General features: G+C 35.4%; 1 protein-coding gene and 2 long non-coding RNA genes across 3 annotated transcripts; all 3 read left to right on the forward strand.

Annotated features, from left to right (window-relative positions):
- The first annotated feature begins 907 nt into the window (after nucleotides 1-907).
- Nucleotides 908-1,450, forward strand: LOC131655442 (probable aquaporin TIP-type alpha). The gene is made up of 2 exons (XM_058925319.1): nucleotides 908-1,071; nucleotides 1,158-1,450. The coding sequence occupies exons 1-2, from the start codon at nucleotides 939-941 to the stop codon at nucleotides 1,433-1,435; spliced, it is 411 nt and encodes a 136-aa protein (XP_058781302.1). The 5' UTR covers nucleotides 908-938; the 3' UTR covers nucleotides 1,436-1,450.
- A 2,013-nt stretch (nucleotides 1,451-3,463) lies between these two features.
- On the forward strand, nucleotides 3,464-6,841 carry LOC131661046 (uncharacterized). Its single transcript, XR_009301091.1, has 3 exons — nucleotides 3,464-3,736; nucleotides 4,184-4,271; nucleotides 5,383-6,841. It is a non-coding gene; the product is annotated as an uncharacterized LOC131661046 (long non-coding RNA).
- Nucleotides 6,842-8,186: 1,345 nt separating this feature from the next.
- LOC131655444 (uncharacterized) lies at nucleotides 8,187-9,443 on the forward strand. The gene is made up of 3 exons (XR_009299764.1): nucleotides 8,187-8,392; nucleotides 8,501-8,617; nucleotides 8,737-9,443. It is a non-coding gene; the product is annotated as an uncharacterized LOC131655444 (long non-coding RNA).
- The last annotated feature ends 3,845 nt before the right edge of the window (nucleotides 9,444-13,288 follow it).

Raw genomic sequence — 13,288 nt, forward strand, 5'->3', positions numbered from 1 at the left:
GGTTTATGCACAGAAAGAAACTTGCAGTGAGGAGTTGAATGTTGAAAGGTCTGTCAGTAGATGTCTTCAGGTTTTTGTTTTTAGGTTTGTCCTCTCCTGTGGGAAGGACTCTACCATAAAGCTTTGGGAGGTTGCACTGAAAGATTAGTCAAACAATATGTTGGTGTCGTGCATACACAACTAAGATTCCAGGTACATTGATTGGCTTTATTTACTATTTAGTATACTTTTGTTTTGGTCTATTCATTTAGTGGTAAGCCAATCTTTTGGTTTTAGTGATGCAAATACATAGAATCAAAATTTGCACTGAGAGAGATGTTTATGCTTGTCAATTTTTGTTAGTTAATTTGACATACTATTAGTAGTTTTCCCGATTTACTTCTTACAATCACAAGCAATCATATGATGTGTCCACTATAAATTAAAGGGCACCCCAATATGAAGCATTAGGTACTTCAGACAAAAAATGAAGCAATAGCATCAATGTCTTGTAGTCGCATATTCTCTTATATAAATAATTTTTCTTAACTAATTTCTTACACGTTTTCTAAAAATTTACACATTATATTAAAGTTGAATGCTATTTATAATTATAAGGGTGTGCATAAGCCATAAAGGCATGCATGCATGTGAATATTATGAAATAATTTTCACAAGGTCCCATGAAGAGACTTGAAACTAATAATAAATAGACAAACTTAAGGATTCTATACCCTAGAATATAGTGATGATAATTAAAAGGAGGGGATGGATTGAAAGAGACTTACTCAAGGAAACCAAGAACAGCCAACCTCAAGAAAATTGGGTGTCATCTTTGGCCTAATTTTTCTGTAAAAGATTAATGATGCAACATATTAATAGCTAGCATATAGTAAAAGAATTAGAAAGGATGTGCTTTTGTGTATATCTTAGAAAAACTAGTTTGTTGTTTGAGACAAATGTCAACTCGTAGTTATGCTTTTGGAAGACCTGATGAGGCTACACATCCAGATTCTCTTAGAGCTACCTTAGCTGAATTTGCTTCCACTTTCATCTTTGTCTTTGCTGGAGAAGGCTCTGGCCTTGCTTTAGGTTTGTATATACTCAAAATATAACCTTTTTGCATACTTCAGAAAATTGTTATAGTTTGAATGTTATGTTATTTTTGTTTGTTGCAGTTAAGATATACCAAGATTCAGCTTTCTCAGCTGGTGAATTGTTGACAGTTGCACTAGCTCATGCTTTTGCTCTATTTGCTGCTGTGTCTTCTAGCATGCATGTATCTGGTGGACATGTGAATCCTGTTGTCACATTTGGTGCTCTTTTAGGTGGCATAATCTTTGTCATTCGTGCTGTTTACTATTGGGTTGCTAAACTGTTAGGTGCTATTGTTGCTGCACTCTTGCTTAGGCTTGTCACTAATAACATGGTAAGCATTTATTTTCATCATCTCTGAAGTCTGGTTGAATTGACTTATTTGGATTTATCATAATGTTACTTGAAAAGTACTCAGTGAAATATGATTCAATATCTGAATGATACTCAATATTTGATACTTCTGTTTGAGCAAAACTTGTTTGCATGTCATTCATTATTAGACTATGAAGTCGTTCTTTCAAATAAGCTACACCATTAACTATTGTAGGTGTTACCGTTGATTAAACTCTTGTATTTTGTTGATGTAAGAAAAACTTACTCTAATTGAGTTGATTAATTGTCACTAGCACACATACAATCTTGTCTTTTAATTTTATTTTATTCTTAACCCTCCGATTCTCAAAGGATAACTCGGGTTTCGTCAGTCGGTAAGTTAAGTCTGGCCAATGATTGTTCGAAAGTGAAGCGACTTGGTTATGTTCTGATTTATATTTTCCCTTTTGAAGTTTTGAGCTGAATTAGAATATTTTATTTTATAATTGCTTGATAGTTATCAGACTAAGATAGTGATATTTTTCTGTTTTCAGAATCATAAAAGAAACACGGATCGTTTTGATAAAGACGAAGTTTCGATTCTGTTAGAATCACGTGCCCAACAATCTGATGAACCTGTGGATTCTAACTTGCGAAGGAACTTATCAAGGACACGAAGTGCTTCAATCTCTATTTCTATGGCTGCGTCGGATCCATATGAGAGACAACCATATCTTGTCAGACATACTGGCCTGCTTCGTTCTGCAAGGAAAACTCCAGTCAGCCAAATGAGTGGACCACTATATCCTACTCCTGCAACTGGTAATCCTTTTCTGAATAGTATTGTAGTGGCAGGAAACAGAGTAGGAGAGAACAAGGCAGAGAAGTTTGATGACAATGATACATACAAAAATTTCTGAATAGTATTTGTACAAGTGTCGGTGATTTTTTTTATTTAGATTTTATATTTATTTTTTTGTTATTGGGTTGCAGTTTCGGTAATTGGTTTAATTATAATGGCTACGCTGTTTCTGCACGAGTCGAGATGGGTTATTATCTCACAACTTAAACTGTTCATGAGGTTTGCATTCTTTTTTACAATCTTGATTTTTCCGTTTTTGTGTTTAATTTGATGTTAATATCAATGATGCTAGCTAGTTGTATATGTATATTAGTAAATGTTGTGATCTTTTGCAGATGTCAGTGGACTTGAATCGTGGAGAGACTCTTCCGATTCATATAAATATGACATTTCCCTTCTTTACCTTGTGATGGTTAGTACTAAATTTTTTTATCTGCTTGATGTTGCTTTCAAGTTTGTTTTTCGTTTTGGGCTTGTCGTTATGTATAATGATGAAGATTATGAATGATATTCTTTGTTATTGTCTGTGGGCAGTTTTGAGTGTGGATGCTATTGATATGTCGGGCAAGCATGAGGTGGATCTTGATACTAACATATGGAAAGTAAGTGTGGATGCTTTCACGTGTTTTTGTTTTCTTAAACTATGTATTTTGCTTCATTTTATATCATTTCTTTAAGATGTTGATGTCTATTCTAAGGTTACTTAATTTCACTACAAGAAAATTGTTGTTTAGCCGGGTGAATTTGCCAGGTGACAAACACCTCGCAAAATATTGCACTTGCGGGATGCATTCCACCTCGCAACCCAGATTTCTAAAAAAATAAATAAAAAATGTTTTTCCTATCTCGCAACGGAGGGAGGGAAGTTTGAAATTTTGGAAAAAAACGTTGTAGAGTGTTAAACACCCCGCAACAATTTTTAAAAAAGTTTTTAAAAAAATAAATATTACACTTACTGAGAAGTCAGGGTAGCAGGTGACTTTTTGTTGATTTTACTGACACAAAAGTTGCGTAGTGCCAATCACCCCGCAAGTCTCTACACCATTTTACTTTGCGAGGTGAGAACCACTCCTCCCCAAGGTTTTTTTTTAAATTTTGAAAAAAATAAATCTAAAAATTAATAATGATAGAAAGTGGTAGGTACATGTGTCAGACAAAGAGGTTGCGGGGTGAGAAAGATACCGCAAGTGTCAATGAAAATAAAGTTTGTAGGGTATTTCGCACCTCGCAAATGTTATTTAATATTTCCTTTTCATCTCCACCTCCCACGTTCTCATTCTCTCTATTTTTCCATTTCCACTCTGCCTCCCACACTTGCATCATTCACTGAAGAAAAACAAAATATTCACAGAACCTTTAACCCAACAAGAACCTCACAAGCTGCATCGTTCCTTCCAAACCTTCCACAAGTTGCAATCTCGTTTCAAGCCTTCTCACAAGATACAATTGTTTGTTCCTTTCTAGGGTTTCAACATTTGGGTTCAGGTATTTTTTTTTCATTTTCATTTTATCAACATTCATGCTAATTCAACTTTCGATTTCGTCGAAAGGGTTGAAATGAACTTCGTAGTATAATAAAGACTCCATTTTTATCTTTTATTCTGTCACTATATAAGGTTTCAATGGTTAATTTCTTTCATTGTGGTTGTCATTTCTGTCACTATAACTTAATCTAACAACGACGAGAACTATATAGATTTGCAATGTTTTTGGTAAGAAGGGTGGGGAAGAAAAGGAGTTTGAATGGTTAATTACTTTCACTGTTTTTTACTGGGTATATACACTTGATAGTGGATAATGTGGATGTTCTCTGAATGTCTTGCCTCTTGATTGTTTGGATTTTTTAAACTGAATGTGTATGTATTATTTTGTGCAATTTGAATGTGTGAGTTTGGAGCTGATATGAGGTTTGGTTTTGATGTGTGATTGCAGGTCTTTTCTCTCGGATGGATGCGAAATAAGATGGCTCGAGTTAGAGTGATACAATAAATTGACATTGGCCTTGAAGTGTTTTGGCTTGGTATGAATCTGTAAAACTTGAATTGAATCAGTAGCTCTGAATTACTCTTATGCATAGTTTCTGAAATTGTTTACAAATGTCAGCTCTTTTGACATACAATTATCGTTCGTATTTGCCATTCATATATAATTCTTGTAGTGCTGAACTAGTTTAATTTGTCATTCGTATTTGTCGTTCATATATAATTCTTGTAGTGCCGAATTGTTAGTAGTAATAGTTAGAAAAAATAATACATACACATTTAGTTTAAAAAATCCAAGGACCAAATTTGAATGTGTCTTAATTAAGGAAATAATATACCATCAGAACTGTGTCTTAATTTTAAGGAAATACAATTTGAATGTGTCTTTGCCACAATATTCTAGGGTAACTGAGCCTAAACTTCACCACCAATCTGTTACAAGCTTGCCACAGCATTCTAGGGAAATAAAGACTCATTACTCATGATCAGCTAAGAGCAGAGTTACCAACTGAACACCACTCTCCACAATATTCCAGTGCCATGAGAACTCCTTCAGCTGGAATCCATGATCAGCTAAGAGCAGAAGAACACCATTCTCCACAACATTCCACTGCCATGAGAACTCAATACCCTTCAGCGGGAACCCATGATCAGTTTAGAGCAGAGTTACCATGAGGTGTGTCTTGCACTCTCTTCTGCTAAAGCATCACAGAAAGCTCTATGTGTAATAAAACTATCCTTCCTGTGTGAAATCCAATGAAATCCATCATTAATAAGTTAACCATTTGCACTATGCAATAGTACTATCAAGGATTTAAACAACCGGCACACCGTCCGTAAAGACTTTTGCGATTTCAACTAGTACAGGTGATACCGTTTTGACGTCATGACCGTTTTTTAAAACCTTGAGTACTATTAAAAATATGTGATACTCAAGAGTAGGATTTTACTCCCATTGATCTAATTAGCTTGCTCTTGAAGTTTAAAGGGTTTCAACATTATATATACACCACTGTCAGATTTAATACTTCATGGTATGATTCTAGTGTCTTCATCAAGCATTTGATGAGGAAGCTAATTGTCTTTTTGTAAGGTGATAATCATTAGTTTTGGCCTTTTTTAATGTTCAATGTTTGATTATTCTTGCAGCTCTTTACTTTGTTGCTGTAGTCAATCTTGCTGCTCTTTACTTTGTTGCTGTAGTCACTCTTGCTGCACTTGTTGGACAGCATTTGGTGAGGTGATAATCATTAGTTTTGGCCTTTTTTAATGTTCACTGCTTTGATTATTCTTGCTGCACTTGTTTAATGTTCAACTGATATTTTGATAATCATTAGTTTTGTTTTTTCTATCATTAGGGGCTGTTTGTGTTAATTAAGGATGATAGATGTTGGGGTCTACTACACTTTTAATTGAAACCAAACATGTTATTTTAATTAGACATAGATTTAAATTATTGTTAAAAATTAAATAGTCTTTAAATTTAGACCACTCTCTCTAATAACTAAATGAATGTTAACAATGGTGGAAATAAACTCTATGCAAATGTTGTAACTACTGGGTGCGATATTTCCATTTTTTTTCAAACAGAAGTTACATCAGTATATAAAGCTAGTTGGTTAAGAAACCTAACTAACTAACCAATTGTTAGTTAGTTAGTTTAAACCACTAAAAAATCACTAACAACCTAGGATTATTATGTTTCATGGATTAATAACTAAATATCATGGCTAGGTGTAGAGGTGTCAAGTAGAAAACTCTATATATCCATAATATCTTAAGACAACCTACTATTGCCAGACTCTCTGCAGAGGCAGAATATGAAAACCATGTCAGCTTTGACATCTGAACTATTATAGATGAAGCAATTGTTGAGAAGTGCGATAGACATAGATTTAAATTTTTGTTAAAAATTAAATAGTCTTTAAATTTATACCATGTTAAAAATTATTGTTGCAGGGGCAACTCTGTAATGTCTAATTTCCGGTTCAGTTTAATATTTCAGTTTAATAGCTAACTAAATTTTTGAATATATGATGATATCCTTGTTGTTGATGTTTGAATAAAATTGTGTGATGACTTGTTGGTTTATGTGTATCTCTTCATAGAACCCCATGCTATTTATTAAGTTTTGATGCTGCCTCTATTTTTCTCATGTGATCCAATAAGTGCATATTTAAGGTTCTTGAAGTTTAGTTTGATGGCTTCATATTAAAGGTTATATTTAGATTTCTTTTCTATGGAATGACATTTAATTTTCTTTTCTATATTTTGTATGTAACATTGAGAAAAAAACAAATGGAGTTGGAGGAAGCATTGAGACTTTCACAAGAACAAATGATGCTTACTCAACAACAAATTCAACAACAAGTGCAACAACAAATACAACAACAAATGCAACAACAAATGCAACAAATGCAACAATTCTTTCGACAACAATATGGTGGTGGTGGATTTGGAGCGGTTGGTAACCAAGGAGTAGTAGACGAGAATGAAGAAAACGAAAATAATGCGGACGACCCGGATCCTAAGTGAATATTATTTTGAATTTAAATATTTTGGATAATCATGAATTTCTTTATATTAAATATACATTTCTTTATATTAATTATGAATTTCTTTATATTAAGTATGAATTTAAATATTTAGAATTAACTATAAATTTAGTATTTTTAAAATAAAATTAAATTTTAATTATTTATTATATTTATATTATTCTAAATATTTAGAATAATATAAATATTTTTTTTTACTATATATGTTACTACTTGCGACGTGCAATAAACAAGGTATGTCAAACTAATTGCCAGGTGAAATCCACCCTGCAAGTATTAAATATTCAAATATTGCTAAATGCATCTCACCCCGCAAGTTGTTTTGGATCATATGTGTCACACTGAACGAAGTTGGTAGCACTTATTGGAAAGCGTGTTTGTGGGGTGCTATACACCTAGCAAAGTTGCGGGGTGAAAAGCACACTGCAGAATCACCTGTGTCACCTGCTCTGACTCAACTGAACAAAGGTGTCTGTACCTCTTGGAAAGCGTGTTTGCGGGGTGCTTTTTACCTTGCAATGTTGCGGGGTGAGAAACACCTGGCAAATTTGCGGGGTGCTTATCCCCTTGCAAAAAGTTGCGACTAACGTTTTTGCGAGGTGGCTAGCCCACCTCGCTAATGTTGCGTTGCAGGGTGAAATTGGTATTTGCGGGGTGGCTTTCACCTGGTAAATCTGAGTTTTTTTTGTAGTGTTTAATTTTATTATTTTATATCATTGTATCCTTTTTAAGTATATTGAATGAAACTTTCTATGTTGAAATATTTGAATTCAATGTAAAATGGGATAATTTTTTCATTTTAGTGATTTAACTTTGTCATGGTTCTTAATATATTTTAAAATATTTATAATCAGTCATTCAATTTTAATATTAGTAATATTTGTCAATGTAAAATTATAAATTTATTATATTTTCATATAATAAAATTTTTGTTTATTGAAGTTTTAGTGGTAGCAAAAAGAAAATTTTTATTTAAAAAAAATTAAAATTTATATAAGTTTTAGTGACACCTAAAAAGTCGTAGGTATAAGTTTCTATTAACAATATATAAACTTTAAAGTACCTGGAATTTCCACGTATGCCCAAACTGAGTTTAACTTAAACTAATCTAATCATTAAGGGCAGATTTGTCTTTGTGTTAAATACTGAAACATGGTTGATTGTAATTCAAATTTTGCTGATGTGTCACTATCCCATTTTTTCTTGCAATTGTTAGTTTTTTTCACGTAAAACTAGATCTGAATCATATGGAAGGACCACTCCATATTCATTTTGTTCAAATGAATTATTGAAATTTTAGTGGCTCAATGAACCTTTAGTTTTTCAATAAAATTTGAATTTTCACTTTTGTCAATGCATGCACATGACCTGAAAAGTCACGAGGAGATGAAAAGATAATCACGAAAGTGCATACCAATAAAGACATGTGCTCTCATCTCACAACCCTTCTTTTCTCATTTCCTCCTTTCCCTTTATCTCCACGAAAAAAAATACCCAGATCCCTCCTTCTGCCTCCATCATCATTCAACGTCAAGCAGTAAGAAATTTAGCAGCAATGGATTGTCTCTCTCTGCCAAACCAAAACCACAAGGATTGTGCTCAAGGTTGTTTTTTTTATTTTATTTTATATGATTCAATTGCATTTAATATAGGAAGGTTTGCTTTGGGTTGGTTTCTGGGACTCACATTGACAAATTTCTTCAAATTTCTAGGGTTTTTGAAATTTCTACCGTTTTTTTACTATGAAACCATGGATGGTGCTGCCAATTTGAGCTATTCTTTCATCATCACATTTAGTAGCAGCAATGGTGAAACACTACAGACCCGCTGTGAGTACTGCACATCTCTTCTTCTCCCTTTCCAGCTTCCTTTTCTTCCGATAATTATGGTTTTTGAGATATTTTCTTACTGGTAACAAATTGTTGTGTTATATTTTTGTATGACACAGGAAGAAGAAGGAGGGAAATGCTGCTAAATTTCTCACCAGGACACAAGCACTCAAGCAACTTCAAATTAATTTATTTATTCATTTCCAGGTTTTCTTAGTTCTTTGTCTGGTAGGATGGGGTATGAACCCTCCTTAAATTCAAATGTTAGATCAAGAACAGGTGCTCATTTGGCCTTTTGAGCAGTTTGGTGTTATTATATGTGTTGTTGCGTTGCAGATTTGAGGTGAACCTATTTTTGTATTACTTTTAAAACTAAATAACACTATTTCTTTTACTTGATCCTATTTTTAAAAATTATGTACTTTTATTTGTCTTTAGCCTTTATTTTGAGATGAATTGATATCAAATGCTTCACAAGAGTTGGCCTTTGAATCCACCATTGGTGAAATGTCATCGATTAAGTGCTTATTCACATGCCAAACACGACCTTAAGTGTTTTTCAAATGGCCTTAACTGCTTATCCACATGCCAAACACGATTCTTGCTTCCAGTTCTATTACTGTTTTGAATTTTGGAATTTTGCTCAGTTACAGTTTCACTTCAACTCTATTTCGATTCAACGTTCGATTCTATTATGGTAACTTTTGGATTTTGATTGTTTTTGTTACAGAATCTTTGCTATTTAGAATTCAAACATATTTTTGTTTCTTCAATCTTCTTTGAATGTTGGTTGTCGGTGGTATTGTCATCTTGATTGGTGTTGTTGTTGTATGGAATTTAATTATTTCACTTATTGAGTTTGTTGCTCAAGTTATTTCTTGATTCACACTTTTTTTCAATAAGCAATGGAATTAAAGGGAGCAAAAGGGATGCTCCACCCCAATACAAAGAGAGTTACTCAACAAAACACAAAAGAGGTTGGATGTTCCAACCATAAAAATTACAACAAGGCAATTTCTTATAAAAAGAAATTAACCACCACCAAGAGACCCTAACTATCTCCGACATGCACTCTATGAAACTAAAGGACTCATCACTAAAAACAAGTGCATTACGCTTTAACCATAAAGTCCAAATTGTTGCTATCCAAACCACCGCCATAATAACTCTTTTAGTTGTGCACTTAATCTTTGAGCAATTATAGAAGAATTCTATGAAATCTTCCAATGACAAAAAATCCCCGACTCCTAGCCACATAAAGACTCTACGCCAAATTCCGAGTGTCACTTCACATTTAGAAAAGAGATGCTTAATGTTTTCCTCCTCCTTCGAGCATAGAACACACAAAGAATCTTCTCCTTCATTCAAAATTCCACGGCTCACTAAGTTGTCTTTTGTAGCAATTCTATTGTGGATAAAACGCCAACAAAAAAATTGAATTCTTGAAGGCACTTTTAACTTCCATAGATGAACTAGGGCCCTCACCTTCTCATCCGCCAACGGAGGACCCGAGAGCTTCCCTTTGAAAAAATCGTAACAAGATTTAACCGTGAAAACTCCTTCCGAATTAAGCCTCCAACTGAACGTGTCAACTTCATCCTTCTTTAAACTGTGACTATCCAATAGAGTAATTAACACGTGAATCTCATGAAGAAGAGCGTCATTAGCCGGGCCAGAATTTGTCAAAGTAAAATTCTGCTGTTGCTGCGTGACATTGTGAACAGCCCCTGCTGAACCGATAGCTGCAGAAACTGCCTGCGACGAAGAAACAGCAGCAGCTGCCCCACTGGCAGTAGCATCCGCTGCATCATTGTCAGCAGCCTCCGCCTGCTTAACCGTGTCTTCCCTAAACAGTGCCGGAACAACACCCTCAACCGAGAACAAAGAGCGCGTATTCCACTGCCAGCCGCTATTTATGAAGGAACCAGCAGTGGACACCTGTTGCAAATGGTTAGCAGCCAAATAAAACAGAGAAGGAAAAGTTTTCATTAAAGATTGCTTTCCCGTCCAATCCGCATACCACATCGGAGTAGACTCCCCGCTTCCCACTTTGACTCGGATGACACTAGAGAAATTATCCTTTAGAAGGTTTTCATAATTATCTGACAAAATTAGATCTCTCCACCATATTGAATCCTTGTTGTCCACCACCGAGACGTCTCCTAGCAAAACCTTGAGTTTCACATTACCGTACCTTTCTTCTAAAAGATCTCGCCAAACGGCATCTTTATCCATAAGGATACGCCATTTCCATTTGCTAAGTAAGGCCACATTTAAAATTTCCATATTTTTGACTCCCAAACCTCCCTCTTCTCGACTTTTGCAAACCATATCCCAACTTATCCAATTAACACTACGCTTTAACTCACCTCCTCCCCAAAGGAATCTACGTTGAATTGAGCACACCTCATTTAAGATCTTTTTAGGAGCCTTGTAAAAAGAAAGAGTATAGATCGGTAAAGCATTGATGACCGAATTGATGAGAACCACCCTCCCCGCCATACTAAGGTTCATACCTTTCCAAGACGATAATCTCTTCTTAAAAATCAACAAGAAATCCTTCCACATAGAAAGTTTCCTAGGGTTATCTCCAATCCTCACACCTAGAAACTTAAAAGGTAAGGACCCGATCTTACAAGAAAGAAAACAAGCCACGGCTTCCATGAACCAATTTCCCACATTAACACCAAACAAATTACTCTTATGAAAATTAATCCGTAAACCGGACATCATCTCAAAGCCTCTAAAAATAGCCTTTAAACTCCACAAACTTGCCAAATCACACTCCGCAAAAATCAAAGTATCATCCGCGAATTGTAACAAATCCACCTCCGATTTCTCACTAATTTTAAAGCCACGGAACTCTCCCAAAACCTTGCTTCTTAACATCAATGCCGTGAGGACTTCCATCACAAGAACAAACACAAAAGGGGACAAAGGATCCCCTTGACGGAGCCCTTTCTCCACAACAAAATCTTTTGTCACACTTCCATTGACAAGCACCGAAAGCGAATTCGTAAAGATGCTACTATCCATCCATTTCAACCATCGCTTACCGAACCCCATACGTTTGAAAACATATCTAGCAAAGTTCCAACTCACTCTATCATAGGCTTTCTCAAAGTCAACCTTTAACACCATGCAACTCCTCCGTTTCCTTTTAGCTAAATCAAGAACCTCATTAGCTATAAGGACTCCGTCCGTGATGTTTCTACCCGGAATGAACGCCGTTTGATTCTTCGAAACTAATTTACCCACCACACTTCTAAGTCTAGCCGACAACAACTTGGTTACAATTTTGTACAAGCTTCCTACCAAGCAAATAGGACGAAACTCCTTTAAGGATTGGGGATTCTTCACTTTTGGGACAAGAGTGATAAAAGAAGAAGTGCAAGCTTTAGTTAGAACTCCTTTATCATGGAAGTCCTTGCAACACCTCATGACGTCCTCCTTCACCACCTTCCAATTTAACTTAAAAAAGTCCAAAGAATAACCATCCGGGCCGGGACTTTTGTTACCGTCACAAGACCAAACGGCCTCCTTAATTTCTTCTTCCGTAAAATCTCTTTCCAACCATAACACATCACTCTCGGTCAAAGAATTAAAAGGAAGACCCTCCGGGACCGGCCTACTAACATCTTCTTCCTTGAAAATTTTTTGAAAGTAATTAACAATTTCTTCTTTCACCTCTTCCACACCTTCTACCCGCCCATGACCTCCTTCAATAGAAGTTATCCCATTGCGCCTTTGCCTTTCCTTGAGGGAATTATGATAGAATCTAGAATTTCTATCTCCCTCTTTCAACCAAAGATTACGGGATTTTAGTCTAAGCATGCTTTCTTTTATTTCCATATTGTTCCGAAGATCACGGTAAGCCAACCTTCTATCGTTCACCACTTCGTCAATATGACCTCCCAAACCATCCACTAACTCTATATCTTTCAAATTAATCGCATCCCTATCCTCCTCCATCTTTAAATCAATCCAACCGAAAACCTCCTTATTCCACCCTTTAAGCTTCTCCTTGAAACTTTTCAATTTCTCATATAGCACAAAGTCGCCCCTTCCTTTAACAATCATCTTCTTCCACTCTAACTCCACAAACTCCTTGAAACCATCATGTTTGAACCACGCATTTATAAACCTAAACGGTTTAGGCCCCCAATTAAGTTTTCCTTTTCCTATCCGGATAGGAGCATGATCCGAGAAGTCTCTCTTCTCTATCCTTTGGTCGCAAACCTCCCACACCTCAATGAGCTTTTTGGATAGAAGAAATCGATCGATTCTACTAAAAGCTTTGCCATTGTCCTTAAACCAAGTGAATTTCCCTCCAACACAGTTTAAATCAATAAGCTCCATATTGCCTACAAAATTCCTAAATTCCTCCATACCTTTTGAGACAAGCGGTTTCCCCTCCCCTCTACGTTCTTCCTTCCTCAAAACTTCATTGAAATCTCCAACAACACACCATTCCTCACCCCTCTACTAGATTTCTTCGATAAGAGAGAACTCCAAGTAATATTCCTCTCCGCTCTATTGCACGCCGCATACACATTAATAAGGTTATAGGCCACTCCTTCCCAATTTATATTAATACCTACATAACCTTTCCCCACAAAGCTATAGTTTAGAGATAAGAAGCCTTTCCTCCACAATATCACCATACCCCCC

The sequence above is a fragment of the Vicia villosa genome, linkage group LG3, assembly GCF_029867415.1.
Source record: "Vicia villosa cultivar HV-30 ecotype Madison, WI linkage group LG3, Vvil1.0, whole genome shotgun sequence".
NCBI lineage: Eukaryota > Viridiplantae > Streptophyta > Magnoliopsida > Fabales > Fabaceae > Vicia > Vicia villosa.